Source organism: Chrysemys picta, chromosome 1 (genome assembly GCF_011386835.1).
Source record: "Chrysemys picta bellii isolate R12L10 chromosome 1, ASM1138683v2, whole genome shotgun sequence".
Taxonomy (NCBI): domain Eukaryota; kingdom Metazoa; phylum Chordata; order Testudines; family Emydidae; genus Chrysemys; species Chrysemys picta.
In genome coordinates, this window is record NC_088791.1 from 274,357,247 (window position 1) to 274,383,918 (window position 26,672).

Sequence of the window (26,672 nt, forward strand, 5' to 3'; positions counted from 1 at the left end):
CCGCACGCAGCCCGCCAGGGTAATCTGCTGGTAGGCTGCGAGACAGTTTGTTTACATTGACCGTCCGCAAGCATGGCTGCCCACAGCTCCCAGTGGCCACGGTTTGCTGTTCCTGGCCAATGGGAGCTGCAGACGGCCATGCCTGGGGGCAGTCAGTGTAAACAAACTGTCTCGTGACCTGCCAGTGGATTACCCTGACGGGCCGCAGGTTGCCCACCATGCTATTAGGATCTTGCAGCAGGTATCAAGATGGTGCACTCCACAAGATTTATGATATCCTCCTCTACAGACACAGCACCTGTACTAATTAAAGAAAATAAAAAAGCAAAGTAGCATACCAAACAGCTACAGTTGCCTGGATCAATATATTTAATGAACGTTCTTCATTATTTGATTATACTGAGTGGATTTAGCTTCTGATACAGATGTAGACATCTGTGGACATTTTTAATGCATTAGAACTTGAGTCCTTCTTTTTCTGTTCCTCTCTTATCTCACTAGTGATTACATCCTGTGTGTGCAGAACTGCCTGACATGTTTTTGAAAGGGCAGAAAAATGTTATCCTTACCTGTAAATTTCTTTTCTCTAAAAAAGCATGGTTGTGAATTCTGACCACCCTGGAATCAAAGTTTAGAATTACGTTTCTGAGAAAGAAGTATGGAATACGGTTACATTGAACACATTTGGATTTAATTTTACAAAGGAATTAATAATTGGCTAGCATTATCATTATTATGTTTTTTAAATAGTTAGTTGTATAAGCTCCTCTGAGGAGCGTTTGATGGATAGGTCCCAACTACTGCCATCTGGAAGTCAGATCTAACTGCCTCCAAAATCCCTGGAAGGTAGACCACCTATCCATATGCACAGAATTGCCAGACATACTGTTTTGGAGAAAATACATTTAAAGATATAAGAATAAATTTTTCTTTATATGAATTAGTGTCATATTTGTTTGTACACTGAATTATACCATACTGCATGTTTACAGTGTTGAATGGAAAATATTATTTTATCTGTTCATTAAGAAGTGCTGCATAACTTTAGAACATTTTCACACTGCTGTGCTGAGCAAAATGAGTAAAGTTTTTTTAAGTTCATATCAAGGTTCTCATATAAAATGCATTGCTAAATGGAATTAGAACCAAATTTTAAATACTGAAAGTATGTAGATTTATCTTGATGTTTATATTAACCATATATGCATTTCTATGTATTGTACAACAGCTAATGAATTTGAAGAAGATCTTGAGATTCTTGAAGAGGCTGCATTGCAGGTATAGCATTGCTTTTAACATGGCAAGGCATTTTGGTGCTAACTTCCATTGTCACTTTCTTTTTACTGATTGCCAGAGAAGAAACCTGTTTGGAAGATGTTGGCAGTATGAAGGAAGCTAACCCATTATTAGTAAATACAGTAAAACTGCTTTTGAAACCTTCAGAGAAAAGGCTCTTAAATCAAGCTAGTGGGTCATAGTATTTCATTATTTACTGGTATAATCATGATTGGGTGGAGAGCTCTGGCTAAGATTTTCAAAAGTGAATAGTAATTTTGTGTATATCAATTGTTATGTGCCCAACTTGACACCTCAGAGGGGTCTAATTTTTCAAAAAATATGCTAAGCACCCCACCTCTGGAAAATATGCCCCTTCAAGTTGTCTTATTGAGCACCCAAAAGCACTAGTCATTTTTGAAAGTGACTTCTCCCAAGGCTGATATTTTGGAGACATTGCCTCTTGGTGGAGGAAGAGTAGGAAGGCATACGTCTTGTCATCATGGAATGATAAGACTGGAAGGGACCTCAAGAGGTCATCTAGTCCAGTCCCCTGCACTCATGGCAGGACTAAGTATTGTCTAGACCATCCCTGACAAGTGTTTGTCTAACCTGCTCTTAAAAGTCTCTAATGATGGAGATTCCACAACCTCCCTGGGCAATTTATTCCAGTGCTTAACCACTCTGACAGGAAGTTTTTCCTAATATACAACCTAAACCTCCCTTGCTGCAATTTAAGCCCATTGCTTCTTGTCCTAATCCTCAGAGGTTGACAACAATAATTTTTCTCCCTCCTTGTAACAATCTTTTAAGTATTTGAAAACTGTTATGTCCCATCTCGGTCTTCTCTTTTCCAGACTAAACAAACCCAATTTTTTTCAATCTTCCCTCATAGATCATGTTTTTTAGACCTTTAGTTTTTGTTGCTCTTCTCTAGACTTTCTCCAATTTGTCCGCATCTTTCCTGAAATGTGGTGCCCAGAACTGGACACAGTACTCCAGTTGAGGCCTAATCAGCGTGGAGTAAAGCGGAAGAATTACTTCTTGTGTCTTGATGAAAACACTTCTGCTAATACATCCCAGAATGATGTTTGCTTTTTTTGCAACGGTGTTACACTGTTGACTCATATTTATCTTGTGGTCCACTGTGCCCCCCAGATCCCTTTCCGCAGTACTCCTTCCTAGGTAGTCTCTTCCCATTTTGTATATGTGCAACTGATTGTTCCTTCCTAAGTGGAATACTTTGCATTTGTACTTATTCAGTGTCATCCTATTTACTTCAGACCATTTCTCCAGTTTGTCCAGATCATTTTGAATTATAATCCTATCCTCCAAAGCACTTGCAACCCCTCCTAGCGTGGTATTGTCCACAAACTTTAGACGTGTACTCTCTATGCCATTATCTAAATCATTGATGAAGATATTGAACAGAACCGGATCCAGAACTGATCCTTGCGGGACCCTGCTTGTTATGCCCTTCCAGCATGACTGTGAATCACTGATAACTACTCTCTGGGAACGGTTTTCCAACCAGTTATGCACCCTCTTTGTAGTAGTTCCATCTAGGTTGCTTTTCCCTAGTTTGTTTATGGGAATGTTGAGCGAGACGGTATCAAAAGCTTTACTAAAGTCATCTTTTGGTAGTTCTTAATAACTGATTGACTTAGCATAGAGATTCTTTTGTATTATCTTATTTCTGATTGTTAGTTCTCTGTATTAAGAGGGAGGTAAGCTGAAATGAAATACAGTCTCACTGAAAGACAGGGATGGGGTGAAGGAATTTGACCTATAAGTAGGTGTTGCGGAGCGAGACTCACCGGTGCAGCGCCTCCTGCTGGTTGTCTTGGGAATTAGCTCTTATCCACACCGAACGCCCTCTGCAAACCGGTGTCTTGCCTGTCTTAGGCCCCCATGTCTCTCCTGGACCCCGGTGCCCCTGTATCTCGGGGTTCTGCCCATTGCAGTACCCCCACACGCACGGTCTTCCCTCCCAGGGGAACACCCAAGCCTCTACACCCACCTTGCCTCAGTGGCTACTGCCAGTCGTCATCTAGCCCCTGGTCACTGGGGCAAACTGCAGTCTGTCATGGCCACTTGTCATTGGCAAGGAGGTTTGGACCAGCTGCCTAACTCAGGACTGTACCTCTGCAGCCCCAGTACCTTCTTTAGGCCTTGCACAGGGCCTGCAGCCTGGGGAGTTACCAGGCTGGAGCTCCCCAGCTCCTCTTGCCTTTCCCCAGCACTACTCTACCTCAGGTACCCTTCTTTCCCAGGCAGCCAGGTCCTTCTCTCTTCAGAGCTAGAGAGAGACTCACTCAGCTCATGGTTCACAGCCCCTTTATAGGGCTAGCTGTGGCCTGACTGAGTTGGCCACACCTGTGGTCAGCTACTCCCTCACTCCTTTTTCCCAGCTGCAGCCCTCTCCAGGGCTGCTTTTAACTCCTGTTCTGCGGGAGTGGGGCAGTTGCCCCACTACAATAGGATACAAAGCCTTTTAAGGTCTACATTTGAACACAACATAGGTCAATAATGAGCCCAAATTATCATTTGACAGCCATTAGATAGGTCCATTGTCCACTCTTGGTTTATTTTGGGTATGTGTACACTGCAATTAAACACCCATGGCTGGCCTGTGTCAGTCGACTTGGGCTTGCGGGACTTGGGCAACGAAGCTGTTTAACTGTTCAGGCTTGGGCTGAAGGCTGGGCTCGGGGACCCTCCCCCCTTGTCAGGTCCCTGTTACCAGACGTGCCCATTACTTTGGGGTATCCTCATTTATTCGGGTTACTCCTCTGGGGAAGGGGGTTCTGTAATCCTGTCAATGTATTGCTTGTGTCACTTGTGTTTACATATGGAGCTCTACTTTTCCCTTCTGCAAGTCCCCTCCCAATGGAGCTATCCTGCAGGACCTAAGGTCCCTAGGGCTGGGTTACTCCCACCGCAGAACCAGATAAACACCCACACACCCACACGTACATTACCGGAGCAAGTCTGAGCGGACCGGGTCAATCAGCACTGTCAAGCTGACCCCTTATATGTCTCTGGACTCACTGGGCTGGATGAAGCAGCACTTTCAAGCTGTCTCTCCTTATATGCCCCTGGGCTCCATGGACTGGGTCAAGCAGCACTTTCAAGCTGTTACCCTTATGTGTCCCAGATTCAGCACATCCCTATCCCCACTCCCCCAACACAATTGTACTGGCAGTAACCTACTTGATGAGCAAACCCCACAGTATTTTGGGCGCTGCAGGGATCTTTAGCTTAGGTAAAAGAAGCGTTGCTGTAGAGTGAATGGGGGAGGCTAAAAACACAACCGAGTAAAGTTCAGCATGAGAGAAACAACCAACTTAACCATAGAAGTTATTTATTGAATAATAGTGATAACTACACAAGAAGGACTAAACCAACATAACATACATGATTAAAGGCTAATACCTAAGGTAGACAGGAAAACAGAGAGAGAGAGAAGGGGGTCTCACCGCTCCTTGAAGCTTGAACTGGTCGGGGTTCCCAGATGATGGTGGAGGCTGAGGGTCCTGAGGCAAGAGGCAGGCAGAGTCCCCTGCACGATCAGTGAGGAGATGGAGTTCCAGTGGAACTGATGCCTAGTTTGGATCTAAGCATCAGAACCCTGACTAGGGGGTGAGTAGGGATTTTTGTAGATAAAATACAATGGTTCAAGGGAGAACACTAGATTTGTTTATAGGTAAACTGATGACTCAAGGGTTTTCTTTAGACTAGACAATAGGATCTGATCACTCTTGGCTATGGGTGGTGTTTTCTTCCAGGGAGCTCACAATGCAACTAGGCTGCTTCAGTATTTGGATATCAATTAAGGATTCATTACTAGAATTGGTCTGATAATGGCTGAGCTGGGTGTGTGCAGACATAGGTTCATTAGCATCTGGAACAGAGATTCCCAGGATGCAGTGCTTCCCTGCTTTTTCTGGTCCCAGAATTCAGTGTGGTTCTCTATTCTCCATTCTGTATGTAAATTGAGATGTCTTCCTGTCCCATCTTTCATGCAGATGAGGCTAGGAGTCGTCTCTGCTCTCCATTCTGTATGCTAATGGAGATGTCTTAATCTTGTCACCCTTGTCAGTAGGGGTCTAGGTGTGTCTCCCAATGCCCTTCACTGCTCTCTGCAAGTTTTCTTCTTTTGATGGGTTTTGGTTTAAGCAGAGGCTGGGGGGGGGGGGGAGAAATGTCTTTCATGAGTCAGGCTGGATACTGCACCCTGGTTCCCCAAGAACACAGAGGTGTCTGGTATCATCCCAGAACCTGGGCTCTAGCCTGAGCCTGAATGTGTACACCGCAATTAAACATCCCCATAGCCTAAACCCTGTGAGTCCAAGTCCACTGACACAAGCCAGCCGTGGGTGTTTAATTGCAGTGTAGACATAACCATAGTGTCTTACGTGGAGCCATGCTTCTATTTACTTGTTAGAACTGGGGTCTCATTTTCATAAAAAGAAGCAGTATTTATTACCAATTGATTTAAACTGTCATATTATATGGAAGTAAATTATCTTGTTGGGCACACTCATTGATTAGAATGTTTTCCTAAAATGGGGGGGAGGGAATATGAGAATATGGACAAAAGGAGGGCATCCTAGTATTTGTGAGGTAGTATTTAGAAGAAAGCTAAAAGGATTTTATGGAAGCGTTTATGATCTGTTTAATATTTACATTAAACACACATTATAGTAAAGTTTCTCAGAACATATATTCAAACATAAATATTACAGAATAGAGCTGTGGCTTATTTATATTTTTTATTAAATATAGTATTTTTGAAGTTAGAAAATTATTTTTCTGAGAGTATTGTTGGTAGTACTGTAACTCATACAAGTGGCTGAGTTGTGTGCTTACCTTCTGTGTAGCTAACAGCTGACGGCAAATCAGGATAAATGATCATCTCCCTCCCTTCTGAGATTTTTTTTGAAGGCAGATGTCTCCGTTGCTTCCGAGTTTACAGTGGAGAAGTAGCTAGTGCCATAGTTTAACACCATTTAGGGTGCCTTGAATCTGCCTCAGCCACCAGAATGGTAAAATAGGGGAAAATCTAGAAGAAAAGAAACTGTTCAGGAACAACAAGCCATGCCTTTCAGTGCTGGGATGTAGATGGCGAAGCCTAGTGGTTAGCGTAGGACCAGAGGCCGGGTGCTCAGGCAGGCTGGGGTTCAGAATCAGGAGGTCAGGAAGCAAGAGTCAAATACCAAGAATCATGTTGAATCAGGAAACCAGGAGGTCAGGGTCAGGAGACAGGTGCGGGTAGCACTGGGTGAGCATTCCAAAGTAGGGTGGAGCCCAGTTGTATGGATAACTACTTCCTCCTTCCAACTTAAGTAGGGTGAGCCAGCCATTCAGGAGCTCCAGTGTTTCACCAGTTGGGGCCCAGGGTTGGAACCTTCTATCTGAGCTGGGCTTCAGGGAGTTCCAGTTCTAGCTGATGCCCATAAGCAGTTGGGTGGAGGTTTGGATCATGATGCTCCTCAGGATCATGACACCGTGACTTGGCTGCAGCATTTTTTTTTTCAGTCCTCCATTGAATGGGCCGCTAAAGCAGGACAGAGGGAGCCTGTATTAGCACACTGCCGGTGAATGGTGTGCAACAGTACTTTGGCACTCCACTGCTCTGAGCTCCTTCCTCACCTAGTCACTAGCACAAAGGAGAGTACGGTTGAACTGGGTACTCTTGCCACTCTTCAGACTCTCATCTTTCTCCCCCTCCCCACCCCTATCCCTGCATGGGAAGAAGGAAGAGAGCAGTTAAAGGACAAGGAGTTCAGATGGGAGGAGTTGAGCCACTGTCTGAGGTGAGACATTGGATCCAGAGCAATTCCCTGGCCTATCCAGCTTCTCTCCTCCCCCTAGAAGGGATCTTTTATATTGTACCCCATCAAAAATAAGTTCCTTAAGATGGATTCTTCTCCATTGGCTGTATCTCCAGCCCCTTACTTAATTTGTTTTGGGACATTTTCACTGACGCAAGTAGAGGAAGAGCTAACAATATTCTCCTGGAAGTGAAGAGAACTCTTCTACCAGGAGGGTCAAATCTACCTTTTTTTCCCTCTCGGCACTCCTCCCCCAGACCCTGAAGTGGGTTTATCTTTTGTGAGATGACACAAAGCATCAAGATTTCCCTTATAGAACAGAAGACATCAGAGGAGGTGTCAGTGACAAGCCCCTGGGCAGTTGTGCCCGGTGCTTAGAGCAGGAATAAGATCCAGTGGCTAGAGCAGCAAACGGGAGCCCAGGAACAGATCTAGAGTCAGTGGCCAGATTCTAGAGCCAAGGGTTGGAGCTGGAGTCAGGAGCCAGGAACCAGAGCCCAGGGTCAGAACCGGGTTACTTGCAGTGAGGCAAGGCAGGAGCAGGGCTGGGTCCCAGGATGGGAATAAGTAGGCACAGGAACTGTCACAGCCATGGGTAAATGCTGTGAGCAATCACTGAACTGCTGCTACTTCTGGGTTTCTTCTGACTCAACCAGCCAGTCAGGCGGTGTAACCAATTAGACAGCCCTACTGCAGGCCAGCTGTACTAGTTAGGTTGCCTGCTGACTGACTCTGCTGCAAGCCCTGGGTCCACACTGGCACTGCTGCAGCCCCTCTTTTCTGTTAGAAGGCCTTCCTCCTTTTATGCAAAGGAGAAGAGGTTTTCCATGATCACTCTATTGTCATTGAGAGTATGGAGATGGTGTCCTGCTTTCCAGGTGAAGTGGAATCCTACCCCGAAAATCTGTTTTTTACCAGTGTTGTCACATAATGGAAAACATCAACATGTAAGAGATTTGTTTAGCTGGAAATACTTTTTTTTTTTTTTCTCAACAGGTGTGTAAATCTCATTCAGGCATTCTTGGAAAGGGTTTGGCACTGTCTCACTCACCAACCATCTTAGAAGCTCTTGAAGGAAACCTTCCACTTCAGATGCAAAGCAACGAACAGTCATTTTTGGATGATTTCATAGTCTGTGTACCAGGGTCTAGTGGTGGACGGCTTGCAAGGTGATGTGTGCTATATGAACAAACCTATTATTGCATTATTTTCATTTTTAACCACTGTAGCAAAATATAGAACTTAAACCATTTCTAGGCATTGTTTTGCTTAGGATCATGGTTTTAATTATGTACTGGAATTTGAAAACTACATGTTTTAGCCCTCTTGTTTATCCTGTAGTGATACATTTTTATAGTTATGCCTTTTATTAGTATCTGTATATTAAAAAGGCCTTGTTAACTTGGCCCTTGGGTTTTTATTAATATGGTCATTATGAAAAATATTTAATTACTTCAGACTTGACTCTATTTTTGCTCCTTAATAACAAGTCTGACTATAGGGCTTTTTGTTATGTCTCTGTGTTTCTTTATTATGATTATAAGGTAGTACAAAACATTCTAATGTTATGTTAAATGTTTTTTAACTTTACTCTGTTCTAGATGGCTTCAGCCAGATTCATATGCTGATCCTCAGAAGACATCTTTAATTCTAAACAAGGATGATATACGATGTGGTTGGCCAACTATTATTACTGTGCAAACAAAAGACCAGTATGGAGATATTGTTCACGTTCCCAGTATGAAGGTAATTGTGTATGAACTAGAATACTCTTCGCTGTTTTCATCCTGCAGTAAATTTGTCAGCATTTCTGGTTGATACCACACAGAAAATTGATTAGTGCAGACAGTGGCATTCTGAAATTTGGGTACACTCTGTGGGACTTTCTTACATCTGTGCAACACCACTGTGTCTAGATTATGCTGTTAATTGCACTTGCTCAACCCCATTTTCTCCAGATTAAATCATTCTAGTCTATAATGGATTTATGCAGGTATGGCTAAGGACCTAATTTGGCCTGCATGATCTTTATTATTGGTGGTGATGTGTGAGAAGAAAAGAACCAACTTTCAGCATGCAAGTTAGGAAAGTTAGGAAGTTAGCCTTTGACAAGGTCCCTCACCAAAGGCTCTTAAGCAAAATAAGCAATCATGGGATAAGAGGGAAGTTCCTTCAAAAGACCGGAAACAACAGGTAAGAATAAATGATCAGTTTTCAGAATGGGAGGTAGATAGCAGTGTTCCAAAGGATCTGTGCTGGGACCAGGGCTGATCAACATACTCATAGATGATTTGGAAAAAGGTATAAACAGTGAGGTGGCAAAATCTGCAGATGAGACAAAATTACTCAAAAATAGGTAAGTCCAAAGCTGCCTGCAAAGTGTTGCAAAGGGATCTCTCAAAACTGGGCAGCAAAATGGCAGATGAAATTCAATGTTGATAAATGCAAAGTGTAACACACATTGGAAAACGTAATCCCAACTATACATACAAAATGGTTCTGTCTAAATTAGCTGTTACCATTCAAGAAAAAAACCTTGGAGTCACTGTGGGTAGTTTTCTGAAAATATCCACTCAGTGTGCAGTGACAGTCTAAAAAGGTGGCAAAATGCTAGAAACCATTAAGAAAGGGCTAGATAAGACGACACTAAATATCATAATGCCAGTATATAAATCATGGTATGCCCATATCTTGAATACTGGTGTGCAGCTCTGGTCTCCCCATCTCAAAGAAGATATGTTAGAAATGGAAAATGTACAGAGAAGAACAACAAAAATGATTTAGGGTATGGACCAGTTTACGTCTGAGGAGAGATTAAAAAGACTGACTGTTCAGCTTGGAAAAGAGATGTAAAATCATGACTGATGTGGAGAAAGTGACTATGGAAGTGTTACTTACTCCTCTACATAACACAAGAACTAGGGGTCACCAAATGAAATTAATAGGCAGCAGGTTTAAAACAAACAAAAAAAATACTTCTTAACATAATGCACATTCAACCTGTGAGACTCATTGCCAGGGATTTTGTGAAGGCCAAAACTATAACTGGATTAAAAAAAGAATTAGATAAATTCATAGAGGATAGGTCCATCAATAGCTATTAGCCAAGATGGTCAGGGATGCAGTCCTATGCTCTAGGTATCCTTAAGCCTCTGACTACTAGATGCTGAGACTGGAAGATGGGATTGATCACTTGATGATTGCCATTCTTATGTATTTATGTTCTTAAAACAGTATTTTACATGTAAAGTGAATACATGTGATATAAAATCAAGATATGAGCATGCCATTTTTAGAGTTGCTTTTGAGAGTAGACCCATACTTTAAATAGAGGATCCCATATTCAGAGAACCTATAGTCGCTCAGTTAAATTAGGTGGAGAAAGTAACTGGCTGGCACTGTTAGTTTTTTTTATTTTTCCCACTATCCAATTAATTGACCTTTGCAGCGCCTATAAATCCTGGCATACAAAACTGCTTGTGACAGCAGCAGTTGGAACCCAATTTCTTCCCAGAATTCCTGTGAAAGGGAGCTAGAGAAATTGTTCAAATATTAACTTTTACTTAAGTGTAATAGAATTATTCAGAGAAATTCAAAATTAACAAAAAAATAAAAATAATTGAAGTCAGGTTTCATCTACATTTTAATGTCCCAGTATCACTTTGGACTAGTACAAATGTTTTCAGGACTTTTATTTACTGAACCCCAAAGTGTTCTAGGTACAGAAAAGAAACGACATGGCTCAGAAGGGAACAGAAATACATGACTGAAGAGTTTACAATCTAAACTTATATGTGATATAATAAGTGAGGGTATCATAAAATAAAGAGAGATGGATGATGGGAAGGTAAGGCCATAACAGTAAGACCACATGAGATTCAGATTAGCTGTGTGCATAACTTGATGGCACAGTTGAAAGTTTATATCTGTCAAATCAATCTATAGTTTGTGGTTGTAAACTCCTGGAAATGAGTCTTAAAAACACTTTAGGAAACTTGTCTGAAAGCAGTGGTCCTAGACCAGTGATAAGGAAAAGGAAATGTTGATCCCTGCTGCAAAAGTAATTTCTGGATTTTTAATTTCATTGTGATTTCCTTACTGAGTGTATTAATATCAGTGACTTTTTAAATTCACTTGAATGCAGGTGTCCATGGGTATCCATTTATTCAGTACTCCCCGTTCAAGCCAAACTCCCATTTAACAGATTCATGTTCAGATTAATTGCACTATAATAAGTGCTGGGATGGACTCAATCATTTTAGAGCTTAAATACTAAAAAAATCAACTCATTTTCCAGATTATTTGTTTACTCTTCTTCTGAAAGTTGCATAGCAAATAGTACTTGTCAGAAATTCAGGTACATGGAGTGGGGTGAGGTGGGGCTGAGGAGTGGGGTGACGTGGGGCTGAGGTCCTGTTGGGGTGAGAGGCTTTTTAGACCCAAATGGGGTTGCTGAAGAAGTTGCTCCAACCATTAATATGCAGAGTGGAAGAGTTATTGAAAAAGAGATGTAGAGTTTGTGGAGGAGGAAATAAAGGCATTTCGGGAAAGTGGTAGTGGAAAAGTTGGGGTGAGATTGTAAGTAGTTTAAAAATAATATGAAAATGGAAATGAGGGACCAAAAAAATGTAATCATCTTTTCACCTTTTATTGCATTTTGGCAGGTGGAGGTCAAGGCTATTCCTGTTTCACAGAAAAAAACATCTTTGCAACAAGAACAACTGAAAAAACTCCAACGGATACCAGGCAGTCCTGCAGCACCCACTTCCTCTGGCACTGATATGACTTTTGGAGGACACCCTTCACCAAAACTTGATGCTTCATATGAACCTATGATAGTGAAAGAAGCTCGCTACATTGCTATTACAATGATGAAGGTAAATTATTGTCAGATCAGCAATGACAGTTATTTCTCCATGTGGAAAAGAAAGGGACTATATACGAGTGAATACAAAGAACTGCAAATCTCATTTTATTCATTATACCTCTCTTTCTATTTTGGGATATTTGGATTTATGGAATCACATATAATTGCTCTTTCTAGAGATTTTTGCTTTTATACAAAAATCAAAATGATTTTAAAAATTTTGTGGAGTGACATTAAGTTGTCTGCTGTGAACCAAAGTAGAGCTGGTCAGGAATATTTTGACAAATCACTTGTCATCAAAAAATGTGAATTTGTTTAAACCAAAAGGATTCAAGAAACAGGGTTGGATTTGACCAATTTCCTGGCTCAAAAAAGTCAAGAAAAAAGTTTTGTTTTGCCATTTTCTAAATGGAAAATGCTCTTTTCTTTCTAACAAAAAAAAAAAAAAAAAAAAAAAAACCAACAAACTTTCCATTTAGAAATTTGAACTAATTAGACTGAGGAAGAAACGAAAAAAAGGTAAAAGTCCAAAAAAACCTTTTCACTTGACCCCCCCCAAAAAATCAGTTTTTCAGTTTGTAAATATTTTACAAGATTTTGACGTTAAAATAGGAAAAAAATTCAACTTCTTGAGATATTGATGAGACAGAAAAGTTTCCCACCCCTCTCTAGTCTAAAGTGCTCAATGCTGCTGCATTCTTGAAGGAGGATGCTCCTCAGTAAAGTGGACTGTATTTGTGGCCTTTATGTCTAAAGCTCATAAGGTCAGAGATCTGTATGAAGGTTTTCCTTTTGTAAGAAGCCTTGAAGCCACCTCGTCTTTCAGATTCATCATCTTAAAAACGGAACATGTATATTTCTAGTCCTACCTACATTCCAAGGAAATTGGGCTTACCTGCTAAGTGTCTGAATCCTATGGAGCAGAAGCCAGCTTTAGTTTTCAGGACATTCTTTCAGACAGACAAACAAAAACACCCTCCCATGCATGCCAAGATTTTCTTGTCAATGGTGAAATTTAAAGAGCAACATTTTTAGAAGAATGTCATCAGTTTAGAGGTACCTTTGCTTCAGTCTTTCAGTTCAATCAAGGACATCTTATTTTTAGTGTCATGCTGTCTGGAGTGGTTTATGACTGAGTGTGCCTATTCCAGACTGTCAAAAACAGGGCAGGCACCCCAAACTGGTAGTATATTCTTTAATTAAATTTCACCAAGCCAGTAACAAATATGAACTTCTGGATCACTATAACAGACTTTACCATGGAGTCACAGGCAGTCCCCTTGGGCACTCCAGTCTATTTTGCCACGCAGGCAAGCTGGTCATAGAGATAAATGGTCACCCCCAAAATCACAAAATATTCAGGTTGCTCTCAGTCCCAAGAGGCCAGTCACCCCAGATCAATTGATAGCTTAGATCTGACGCCAAAGACAACTCTTGTAGCCAATCCTGTAGTAAACTAATTAAGGATTATTAACTAGAAAGAAGAAATGAGTGTTATTTACAGATTAAAGCAGGCAACATATATGCACAAATGAGTTCAGCATATGGTTCCAAAAGGTGACAGAGATGTAGTAATCAGTCCGCATTGAATGTCTTTTCAGGGCTAACCCTGGTTGACCTTGCAGATCTCTACTTTTTGTTTCTTAGATCTAGCCCTTATAAAAGTCCAACAGCAAAGAGATGAAAAACTTTAATGTCAACTATCTTTATTTCCCTCTTCCAGCATTCAAACCAATGGGACAAGGCCTTCTGCATGTACTTTCAATGAGTGGATAGGGCAATCAACAAAGCTTTTGTCCTACAATGGCCCACTTAATTTCGATAGTCCTCCTGGATGGGCAGGGGGAGACGCGTCCCATCTGAGTTCACAAATTCAGAACAGGCATTTTTACAATTATAAAACAAACTTATATTTTACTTTGTAGCATGGAATACAGACATTACAAGTAAGCTTAATACATACAGCAACTTACGAGCATTTTATAGTCTGAACCAGTGGTTGTCAACTTGTGGCCCAGTCAGCACACAGTTGTGGCCCATGTGATATCCTCAGGGCCATACAGGTTGGGTGTGTGTGTATGTATATAGTGTGGATGCTGCCCATACAACACACAGAGAGCTGCATATGTGGCCCACAATGGTTATAGGTTGAGAACCACTGGTCTAAACACCTCCTTATAAGTCTAACACCTGTCTTGAACGATATTGACATATAAGTGAGCTGATGTGCTTTCTAGCTATGAATTTATCAGTGCTCAGTCGATACCTACACACTTGGCCAGAGCTGGCACCTCTTTACCAGCATCACACTTAAACATCAGGACCCTCTTTTGGCTTTCCTGAAAAGGAGGAGGAAGCATGGCACTGGACAGTATTCTTGGCACTGGCTAGAGGAGCTGTCATCCTGCTACTTCACATAATTTATATAATTCCTCATCAAATTCCTCAGGCATAAAGAGATCAGGAAGTCTCAGATTCTAGGGTTTTTTTCATGGAAACTTCCATCATAGCTACTTCTCTTCACTTTCCAGCCCTTTGATGGCAAGTCTCCACCCGACCTATCATCTTTCATATGCTATCGAAATGTCAACTCCTGTCTCGAAATGGCTTATGATGCCAGTCTTCATCATCCACTTATTTGAAAATTTAACAAGTACCTTTGTGGTTTTTCCCATACAGCCCCTCACACTTGGGAGGAGCTTCCCATAAACATCTGCAAAGCTAACTGTCTGTTCTCCTTCAAATCCCTCCATAAAACTCTTCTTTGCCATGATACCTACAAAAAAATTGACAGTGGTTAGACAGCTGGTGAGCTGACACCATTGCCTGTCATGCTGACCAATATTCTCTGTTTCCTTATGCTCCCCCGCCCGCCTGCTTATATTCACCTTGTTGTCTCATGTCTTATGCTTGAGTTTTAAGTGGGGCTGTCAATTAATTGCAGCTAACTCAAGCGATTAACTCAAAACAAATTAACTTGATTTAAAAAAAAAAATTGCAATTAATCGCAATTTTAATTGCACCGTTAAACAATAATAGAATACCAAATGAAATGTATTATAAATATTTTAGATGTTTTTCTAAATTTTCATATATATTTCAATTACAACACCGAATACAAAGTGAACAGTGCTCATTTTATATTATCATTTTTATTACAAATATTTGCACTGATAAAAAAGATAAACAAAAGAAATAGTATTTTTCTGTTCACCTCATACAAGTACTATAGTTCAATCTCTATCGTGAAAGTTCAACTTACAAATGTAGATTTTTTTTATTGTTATATAACTGCACTAAAAAACAAAATAGTGTAAAACTTTAGAGCCTACAAATCCACTCAGTCCTACTTCTTGTTCAGCCAATCACTAAGACAAACAAATTTGTTTACATTTATGGGAGATAATGCTGCCTGCTTCCTATTTACAATGTCCCCTGAAAGTGAGAACAGGCATTCAAAAGACACTTTTGTAGCTGGCGTTGCAAGATATTTACATCGCAGCTATGTTAAACATTTTGTATTCCCCTTCAGACTTTGGCCACCATTCCAGGGGACATGCTTCCATGCTGATGATGCCTATTACAAAAATGTGTTAATTAAATTTGAGACTGAACTCCATGGAGGAGAATTGTATGTCTCCTACTCTGTGGTTTTACCCGCATTCTGCCATATATTTCATGTTATGGCAGTCTCGGATGATGAGCCAGCATGTTATTCGATTTAAGAACACTTTCGCTGCAGATTTAACAAAACGCAAAGAGGGTACCAATGTGAGATTTCTAAAGATAGCTACAGCACTCGACCCAAGGTTTAAGCATCTGAAAGGCCTCCAAAATCTGAAAGGGACAAGGTATGGAACATGCTGTCAGAAATCTTAAAAGAGCAACACTCCAATGCAGAAACTTAAGAACCCAAACCAACAAGAAGAAAATCAACCTTCCGTTGGTGGCATCTGACTCAGATGATGAAAATGAACATGCATCAGTCCGCACTGCTTTGGATTGTTATCGAGCAGAACCCGTCACCAGCATGGAAGTATGTCCTCTGGAATGATGGCCGAAGCACGAAGTTGTTTACGAATGTTTAGCATATCTTGCATGTAAATACCTTGCAACACCGGCTACAAAAGTGCCAAGCAAACGTCTGTTCTCATTTTCAGGTGACATTGTAAATAAGAAGTGGGCGGCGTTATCTCCCGTAAATGTAAACAAACTTGTTTGTCTCCGCCATTGGCTGAACAGGATGTAGGACTGAGTGGGGGAGTTTGAAGCCTTGATGGCTGCCCCTCTGTACCTAGTATTCTAGCACGACAAAGTGACACTATATCCACAGTCTTGCTTTCTTCCTAAGGTTTCCTCAGAATTTGATGTCAACCAAGAGATTCACCTACTTGTGTTTCATCCTAGCCCTCGCTGTTCCAGAGAAGAAATGAGCCTTCATACACATTCCAGATGATAGTTGACAGTGTCCACCTCATATAAATGCCACTCATTCAAACCCTTGCTGGCAGATTTAGCAGGAGAATCAAGAATGGATAGAGGATTAGCTACTTTCTTACCACTTGAGAGTGGTCCCTTCAGAATTGGGGTCAGGTGCATTAGCAACTTGGAAACTGGGCACACTTTTACTCTTCCCTCCCTGTCCAAAGCACTATTAATCAGCACCTTTCATGAGCAATAATTACTTTTCTCACATAAAAAGGTCACTTTAAAAATGTGTATCTTTGTGTACACTTTGTATCTATTTCTGGTTCCCTATTCCACACTTCTATTATGTGATCAATTAGAGTAACATGTTTTGAGAAATTATTTTGTTTTTATTTTAAAATGTTTACAGTAGTAGTATAATAGCATTGACTGAGTTTTGATTTTGTTTTAGCTGAACATTTTTTTAATCCTCTGCTTTGTAGGTATATGAAAATTATTCATTTGAAGAATTACGCTTTGCCTCACCAACACCTAAAAGGTAAAATACAGTCTTGCAGAGAATTACAAATTGACTGTAATTAAAAGTAAATATTATACCAACTTTTTAAAAATCATGTTAATATCAGAGCTTTATGTGAATAGGCTAATTATTCCAGCAGAGTTATTGTAATTTCTGTTTAAAGAACTGTTCAGACTTCAACACTCTGAAAAATATTCTGTGTAGGGGAAAACAGTGAAAATCTAGCACGTTTTTCTTAAAATTACTGGGACATTTCCATAAAATCAATCTTTTATACTTAGTTTATTTGCTCCAATTGCTTATTCCTCACCTAAATTCACTTTCTGAATATGATATCACATTCAATTACTGTAGTAGGTTATGATTTCATAATAAACAACTTGAAGAGCACAAGTGGCTTGATTAGATGAATTCCTATGGATCAAAGATCCTGTTTCCATAGAAATGTCCCTGGTAGACCACAAAAGGCAGTGTAGTTTGGGAGCATATGGAGGGCAAAAAAGCAGAAAATAAATCAGCGGAATGCCTTCTAAATAAGTTAACATTTGGTTAATTATTTCAATGTCTATTTTGTTTTTGTCTAGACCCAGTGAAAACATGTTGATCCGAGTCAATAATGATGGTACTTACTGTGCAAATTGGACCCCGGGAGCTGTTGGTCTTTACACCATTCATGTTACTATAGATGGCATTGAAATAGGTATCTAATTTTCATTAATCTTGTATAGTAACCACAAGCGCTTAACATGTATGTATCCACAATGGTGTGCGAAGATTTGTGTAAGTAGCATGTCCATGAAAATTAGCACACTGCTTTGGGGGATCCAAGAGCATTCTATCCAGTTTTCCTCTCTCTTCCCTACCTCTCCCCTCCCCCCGCATACTGTTATCAAAAAGCTAAAAGTAAAGACACGACTGACAAAAGTGTACTTTCAGAAGGAGCTTAAAGCAACTGTTTGGAACTCTTTTAAAATACTATTTTAATTCACCTTTAAATAGTTTTTCTTAAGCTTTCCTTTCAGTAGTAGAATATCTGTGTAGATTTTACTAAAGACAGCTAGTGCTCGGGATTCTTTTCACTGCAAAAGTTAATGACCTCACAAATCTTTTTAAAGCAAATGATTTTCCTGCACTCCTTATAGGTGTTTGAGATTAACTGTTGCAGGGGAAAATAGAAGAGAATCAGAATTTGGATCCTAGTAGAAAGAACAGGAGTACTTGTGGCACCATAGAGACTAACAAATTTATTAGAGCATAAGCTTTCGTGGACTACAGCCCACTTCTTCGGATGCATATAGAATGGAACATATATTGAGGAGATATATATACACACATACAGAGAGCATAAACAGGTGGGAGTTGTCTTACCAACTCTGAGAGGCCAATTAAGTAAGAGAAAAAAAACTTTTGAAGTGATAATCAAGATAGCCCAGTACAGACAGTTTGCTAAGAAGTGTGAGAATACTTACAAGGGGAGATAGATTCAGTGTTTGTAATGGCTCAGCCATTCCCAGTCCTTATTCAATCCTGAGTTGATTGGATCCTAGTAGGTAATTTAATCATTTATATAGTATTGTAAATGTACAGGACACTAGTTAGTAATAGGTCAGTACCAATCCAGATCACTGACCCAAAGGGCTTACAGTCTGAAGCTCAAGTGAAGATGCATTGGACAATCAAGAAAGAAAAGAGAAGTGTAATCCTGTGTTAAACTAATATTTTCACTGAAATTCCTGATTTTATGGAAAACATGACACTGACTGCCATGAAAAACAAAAAACCTGGGAAAAGGAAATTCCCTTTTACCAGTTTCACTTTCTGCACATGTGCAATGAAAACCCTCAGACACTTGCTTGAGAAATGTGAGGGTAGTTGTGAATGTGCAGGGGGTGGTCAGTTGCTATGCTCCTGAGTTCTTTGAGGTTGATTCCACAGATCTGAATACTAAGAGTAATACTGTTTTCTTGGAGAGAAGGCCTGCTTTTTTTTGCTTTCTTTTTTCCTCTTTTTCATGTTGCTCTTAGTGGTCTTGCATGCAAGGAAGGTTTATTGTTTAAGCTGCTTGAGGGGTTCCTAACAGAAGTGTAGGAGAGGGAAAAACCTTAAGAAACCAGGGGTCTCAAATACTTACAAATACTCCTGTTTCCTCTGTGGAAAGTTGGGGGGGAAAGTCTCAATCCTTTCAAATAGTTGCAGTTTTTAATTTTGCCTCCACTTCTGACTGGCTTAGTTTCCTTCATGACCTGCAAACCCTAGGCTACTTTACTGGCTCTAAAATAACAGTGTGAGTTATGGTACATGGAGCATAAATGTTGAGGAAGATCAAAAAAAGTGGCTGTATCTGGGAATTTAGTATATTTCCATATCTGAAGTATAAAAGTGAAATATTTGTCTCTAGATATATGTGCTGCATTACCTGTAGTATTCCAGATGATTGTAAAAGCTACATGTAGTCACTAGTAGTGTGTGAGAAGAAATGTCTTGAGTCTGCTGCAACCTGCTTTATGGTTGTAAAATAGTATGCAACAAGATTAAAAAAAAATGTTTTCTTTATTTGGTGGAAATATTTACATATGGTAATATGCCACTCAAAACTTTTGATTTCTAATGTACCTGGACACATACCTGTTGGTAGTACTTAAAAAGTACTTGCCAGTTGTCTTAGATACCTTGAATACTACTATAATTTTGGTTTAGTTATGTCTTGTAGCTAAAGTATAGGGAAGTCTACATGGGAATACTACAGAATTTGAAGGGAATATGTCTATATTAGATAAAATTTGCAAGTTTTTCATTACCACCAGTGTGAACTCTGCTGGGTTCATATTCATATATCTAGGATTGCGTATGGACTGTATCTGCTAAAAAGGGCAAATTGTCATGTTTCTACTGGTATAAGAGCCTTTGGGGGGCGGAGGAGGTATTTATTAAATAATTATGTAAATTAATTTGGTAAATATTTATGATGCAACATCTGGCAGGCTCCGGGCCAATCTTCAGAATTTCTTCTCTTGGTATAATCACAGGTTGAACTTCGGTTTTTTTGCTGTTTTCGATCATGCAGAATATTTTTTAAGAGATATCCACAACATTTTTTTAAGAGATCTGCATGTGACCATGTAAATTTGTCACAAAATATCAAGTACAACATTAAGAAGGAAATGTATTGTGCACCCATTAAGCATCATTGTAAATGCTTATCTGAGATAGACCAAGTGAATGCTCATCTTGCATATGATTGGTTTTTGCCACTGTACTAGAAGCATGGAGCTTGAAAAACACGAAAGTGAGTTGTCCCTAGGAGTTGCCTGACTGCATGGAGCAGAATGGTTGTTTTTATCAGCCAGCCAATTGCAAAACTCTTTAAAGTAGTGTAAAATAACCTTCCAATACTTCCTACATTCGTATTTAGAGAATCAGATATATACAGCCTACTACAATTGAATGAAATATCTATTGTAGAACTTCAAAGAAGTTTTTTTTATTAAAATTGGTTGTGTTTTAATGCTTGGAGATTTAAAAAGTGACCCAGCAAACTAAAATGAGAATAGAAATGCCCTGTTTCTACAAGTATGAATTGAAACACTGCTAGAAGTTGATAAAGCACTGTTAGGTTGATCATGCTCATTAAAATGTGTCTAAAATTTCACGCTGCCTTATTAAACTTGATGTTTTATTCAGGTTTTTTTTTTGGAAGTGGCACATTTTCAAGGAAAAAATAAAGAGCCTTAGCCATTAGAACCTGAATACTTCTCATAATAGGTGAATTTAGTAGTCTGTTTCGGGGAGAGTAGTTGGTTTGTGTATAATCGTGAATATGTTATTTCAGGCTCAAAAGTACAGCAAAAAAGAAGTGTGGAAATGGGATTGGGGGAAGGAAACAGGCAGAAGAGAGAGAAGGCACTGTAGGAGAAGATAAGTGTAGAAATGTAAACATGGATGACATTATGGAGAACCATGAAAATGAGGAGAGGCTTGAGTTTGATAAGAGTGGGAATCAGCAAATTGATTCATTGAAGATGTGCACAGTCATGGAGACTTAATATGTACATGAACTCTTTTAAAAATGTAATTGGTATTTTTTTAAGTCTGTTTAGAGATTCTTTTGCTGATTTGAGATTCCAAACTGGTCTCTTCTTTAAAAAATTCTCAATTACACTTTAAAAGAAATGCCGGTTATGTGAGTTCTGAGAACAGTGTTTCTCCCACTAATGAAGACCTTAGCAATAGTTCGTACAGTCGGCAACTATTTTCTTAAGCCAAAGCATGCGTGGCCAATTCCTCACAGTGTATGGGCCTTTGGAGAGACAGGAATTCACAGTTGAACCTTGCAAGGTCACTGATAGCCAGGAATAATGTTTTGTTTCCATATCCATTTCCTTTAATCTACTGCTACCAAGATTATCGCAAGAAATAAATCTCAGTAATTTTCAGTAATACTAACTATACCAAGCTGACCAACAAGGCAATGGTTTTAAAATCTAATTAAAATAAGAACACGGGTCCTGGTAAAGCCCAGATGTCCTAAACCAGTTGTGACGGGTTGGATCACAGAAACCCCTCTGGGAGCTGCCACCTGTCTCTCTGTTTTCCCTGCCAGCTCAGGACTCCAGCATCCTGTCTTGCTGAGCCAGACACTCCCGTCTGCTCCAACACAGACCCAAGGTCTGAATTACTTGCCCCAAAACTGCAGGTTTACCTGAAAGCAGCTCACAGAAGTGTGCTTGTTTTTAGCACTCAGATGCCCAACTCCCAATGGGGTCTAAACCCAAATAAATCCGTTTTACCCTGTATAAAGCTTATGCAGGGTAAACCCATAAATTGTTCGCCCTCTATAACACTGGTAGAGAGAGATGCACAGTTGTTTGCTCCCCCAGGTATTAATACTTACTCTGTGGTAATTAATAAGTAAAAAGTGATTTTATTAAATGCAGAAAGTAGGATTTAAGTGGTCCCAAGTAGTAACAGACAGAATAAAGTAAGTCACCAAGCAAAATAAAATAAAATGCGCAAATCTATATCTAATCAAACTGAATACAGATGAGATCCTCACCAGTTCCAGAATGCTCCCTTTTACAGACTAATCTCCTTTTAGCCTGGGTCCAGCAATCACTCACACCCCTTTGTTCCAGTTTCTTCCAAGTATGCTGGGGGGTGGGGAGGCTCTCTTTAGACAGCTGAAGACAAAATGGAGGGGTCTCCCAGGGGTTTAAATAGACTTTCTCTTTTGGGTGGAGACCCCCCTCCTCACTCCTATGTAAAGTCCAGCTCCAAGATGGAGTTCTGGAGTCACCTGGGCAAGTCGCATATCCAGGCATGACTCAGTCTTTACAGGCAGAAGCCATTGTCCACATGGTATCTTGTATGTCTCCAGGAAGACTTCTTATGTGGATTGGAGCATTCCAAAATGCATTGTTCCCCAAGTGCTTCCTGATCAGGCACTTAACCTTGTGTATTCCTTCCTAAAGAAGCTGACCAAATGCCTCACAAAGCTTACGTAGGAGTCAAGCAAGTATACAGCCAATATTCTTAACCTCAAGTACAAAATGATGTGTGTGTACAAATAGGATGAATAGATCTAGTAGACCATAACTTTTACAGAGATATGTTACATGGCACAGGCAGCACAAAACATATTCCAGTTATGTCATATTCCCATAAAGCATTATGGGGTACAGTCACACCAGTGGCTACCAATCTTTCCAGACTACTGTATCCCTTTCAGGTGTATGATTTGTCTTGTGTACCCCCAAGTTTCATTTCACATAAAAACTGCTGGCTTACAAAATCAGACATAAAAATACAAAAGTGTTACAACACACTATTACTGAAAAATTGCTTACTTTCTCATTTTTACCATATAATTATAAAATAAATAAATTCGAATATAAATATTGTACTTTTATTTCAGCATATATAAAGCAGTATAAAACAACTCGTATGAAATTTTAGTTTTCACTGACTTCCCCAGTGCTTTTTATGTAGCCTGTTATAAAGGTAAGCAAATATCTAGCTGAGTTGATGTACCCCCTAGAAGACTTCTGCATCTCCCCAGGGGTACACGTACCCCTGGTTGAGAACCACTCTCATAAATCAAGGACCTATAATGCATCCAAATCCATCCAAAACTGAATTTGGCAGATTGTTGATGAGAAAGGTCAGTACTAAGATGTACAGGATATATGGAGAAGGTAGTAAGTACCTGGGAATCAGTAGATTTTCCTGTGTGATTTTGGGCAGTTTACTTAGGCTACGTCCCCCACTACACTGGGGGATCCATTTCAGATACGCAAATTCAGGTACGGGAATAGCGTAGCTGAATTCAATGTATCTGATTCGACTTACCCCGCTGTGAGGACGGCGGCAAATCGACCGCCGCGGCTCCCCCGTCGACGGCGCTTACTCCTACCTGGGCTGGTGGAGTATGCGTGTCGATTCGGGGATCGATTATTGCGTCCCGACAAGATTTCTACCCACCGATCCGGGCGGGTAGTGAAGACAAGCAACCCAGATAATTCCTCTCAGAAGATCCTCATATTAATAAATTCTTAAAAGCATGGCCTTCAAGCTTACTCCAATTCAATTACCAATCTGCAGCTGGAATCTCATTCAGATTGTCTGGCCTGGTGCCATTCCATGGCACACACCTTGTGCCATGGTGTGGTCCTGCAGGCACCTCACCCTCAGCTTCCGAGGTTCTTGAAATAACTTGTTCACAGGCCAGAATACTTAAGTACTCAAATATTCTTATTTATTTTGTCTTTTTCAGGATACAGACTTTGTCCCCTCAGTTCCAAATTCTTCTTCTTTTTGGGAGCCTGTGCTATGACTTGGGCAAAGTCTCTTCTCCTTGGTTCAGGAGTCCCACATCCTTCTTGGGGCCTATACTGTGATTTAAGGCCAGCTTCCCCCAGCCCATCAGTAGCCAGGTTCTAGCTCTGTTTAACAGATCTCCTCTTGGTTCAGCAGCCCACAGCCTTCCTACGGGGGCTGTGCTGATAGACAGATATTCTCCTTTCCAAGCTGTCTGCCCTCTCTCCTCCCCCTCTGGCTCTCAGTTTCTAGAGGGTTCTCTCTTATCTCCACCTTGATTTAGCCACATGACGTGCGTGTCCTGTATCTGATGATTTTCCCCACCTGGGAGGAGAACAGAGGGAATCATAGGTGGGCCTGGACCTATTACTTCTTGAAGGAGCTAGTCACCCTGTGATAGATTGCAAATTCTCTTTCCTTGCTTGTAGATAATTATATTTGTAGTGTCTTAGTACACTTGTTTTTAATATTAGTACAGCTTCAGGATAGCCAATTTTGGCAGGCTTTCACTGGTCTGGTAGTTATAAAAGGAGGTGGGCCCTGCTGAATTAATCTCAAAACTACATGGGGAAGACCATTCTACAGGGTGGGACTGCCAGATATACTGTGTCTATTAACTTTACTTCTGAGAAACTCTTCTCTCCCCCCTTCCCCCCATCCTTTCCCCCCCCCCCCCCCTCAGCCAAGGAATAAAAAAAAAAAAAAAAAATCAGCTGGTTTATTTTAGCCAATTGAGCACACTAAGTATTCGTATCCTGAGGCAATTTATACTGCATTGGACCTTCAGTAGTAATTTTATGTTGACTGAGCAACATAACATTTAATAGTATAGTACCTAACCATGCCAATAATGATGGATAATTAATCTCTTGTGGAAATCTATCCCCTTAAAATGGTCTTTTTTTCTTTGTTTAACTTTTTCATTTTTAATTCTTGTTTATTTACAGATGCTGGATTAGAAGTGAAAGTAAAAGACCCTCCAAAAGGGATGATACCACCTGGAACGCAGCTTGTCAAACCAAAAGCAGAACCTCAACCAAACAAGGTTTGGAGAACTAAGAATCCAAATAACTTGGATTCTTTGTATATTTTGGTGGGTTAAAATGGTAGTTCTAAACTAGACTAATTGCAAGTCACCTTTATGTACTGAATGCCCACACACAAAAAAGGAGGGGAATTTCAACGTGTTTCTAGTTAACCTCTTTTCCTCAAATTGCAAACTCACGCAGTAACTGGCTTCTATGTGGTTTGACACCCAAGCATGCAGATCATTGGTGACTCCACGCCTGTCATTACACAGCACTGAGACGGTTTACAAAAGGAATGGTAATGTTTTTATTCAGCACTATGATTTATATGAGACACAAAAGAATTTAGAGAGACTTCCACATTTATGTTTTAGTAATCCTCTCTTCTCTGTCACTGGAAATAAAATCTTATATTTGTCTGTTTCCCTCTCCCTGAATTGTGTTCTCTACCTCCTCTCACATTTTCTCTATTCTTTCTCCTCTAAATTATTTCTTCCCCAAGCCCCTTTTTTAAACATACCCTATCTGTAATTTATAACTTTCCCTCATTGCCCAACTCTCTACACGTGCTCACATAAGATTTTGAAATGTCACACACACACACACTCACTCTCCCTCCCTCAGCCTTGTGAGCTCGGGAAAAAGAGAACTTCAAGTTGGAACTGGCCAGAGATGTGAGCCAGCCAGTGCAGAAGCAGTTTCAGCAGGAACCTATATCCACTGATGTCATCAGACTGCTCTACAGCTTTTACACAAATGTTCTTTCTCCTATGCCGATTGGTTGTTGGCTATTTCTCTGTCCTTCTTCCCTCAGTGTCTTCTCTGTCATTTCACCTGCCTACCATGCTGCTCTCCTTCTTTCCTCCTTTTTTCCCCATCCCCCTTATCTTCCTCCCCATCACGTCCATGCACTCTTAAGTATTCCATTATTTCTGGTGTAATGTTAGACTTGTGGCTGCAAATGTGGCTACCAATCTAGCTGAAGAAATTCAAGCATCTGCCATGTTGTGAAGTGCACTGGAGATAAGCAATTGAGAGAGAGAAGAGTGAGCAGGGAAAAAGCAACTGTTCTAGATACCCAATGGGGTAGGGAATGACCCTTGCTGTTGTCATGGATCACTTTTGACAAATGTTTGCTCAAACTAATATCCAAAGAACTTGCTCTGGACTTCATCTTGGATCCATTGAGGCAGATTCTGCAGAATTGAAAGCCACCAAGACAGCCCCAGAAATTTACAGATGTGCTCCTCCTCACATTTTATGTGCCACAGAGAGAAATCTTTATTCATCTTCATTTTAGCATTTTGTTTTGAGGTGTCCTCCATCTTTTTCATGGTTCTAAAGATATTAGGCAATCTGAATGGTTTGCCAAGCATTCAACAAGTGCATGAAATGTCATTAGTTGCAAATGCAGACCCTTTTATCAGTCTTCATGACCCTGCCACTGGGAGAATTTAATTACTTCATTTCTGCTGAAGAGAGACACTTCTTTGTCTCATTTAGACTGAGTCAAGGGTTTCTTTAGAAAATAATAAAATTTATAAAAATGACTGCAAGAGGTTGCAGAAGGAAAGGACAGATTACAGGGTGCTGACAGTAGTAAAGCATACTAATCTATATAGGGATGCATTCCTTCTGTATAGGGATTGATTTGCAGTCCAGACTTGTTTTTCGTGAGCAGATCACCCTTTTTGGCTGAGGAAATCTAGAGATTTATTTTGGACAAAACAGTCCATTCTCAGTGGAAATCTTGCTTGGTCTAATTAACAGTAAAGAACTGGAACCAGAAAAGATTAAAATAAAATATTTTGCAGAAAAGCTATGGAATCTTCCAATTTCTAAACCAAATGACTAATCCTAAATGTACGTGAACCCCAAAGCAGTTGAAACATGGGTGACAGGAC

The 26,672-nt window shown here is 40.3% G+C and overlaps 1 protein-coding gene across 28 annotated transcripts in view; it reads left to right on the forward strand.

Moving 5' to 3' along the window:
• Positions 1 to 26,672, forward strand: part of MYCBP2 (MYC binding protein 2) — a 384,804-nt gene that overhangs the window by 233,152 nt on the left and 124,980 nt on the right. For all 28 annotated transcript variants that reach the window (XM_008178543.4, XM_008178544.4, XM_008178547.4 and 25 more), the window contains 7 exons: positions 1,229 to 1,278; positions 8,109 to 8,281; positions 8,714 to 8,858; positions 11,777 to 11,989; positions 16,890 to 16,945; positions 17,512 to 17,627; positions 24,688 to 24,785. In XM_008178543.4, coding sequence (XP_008176765.1) covers positions 1,229 to 1,278; positions 8,109 to 8,281; positions 8,714 to 8,858; positions 11,777 to 11,989; positions 16,890 to 16,945; positions 17,512 to 17,627; positions 24,688 to 24,785 — 851 coding nt within the window. The remainder of the gene's footprint in view (positions 1 to 1,228; positions 1,279 to 8,108; positions 8,282 to 8,713; positions 8,859 to 11,776; positions 11,990 to 16,889; positions 16,946 to 17,511; positions 17,628 to 24,687; positions 24,786 to 26,672) is intronic.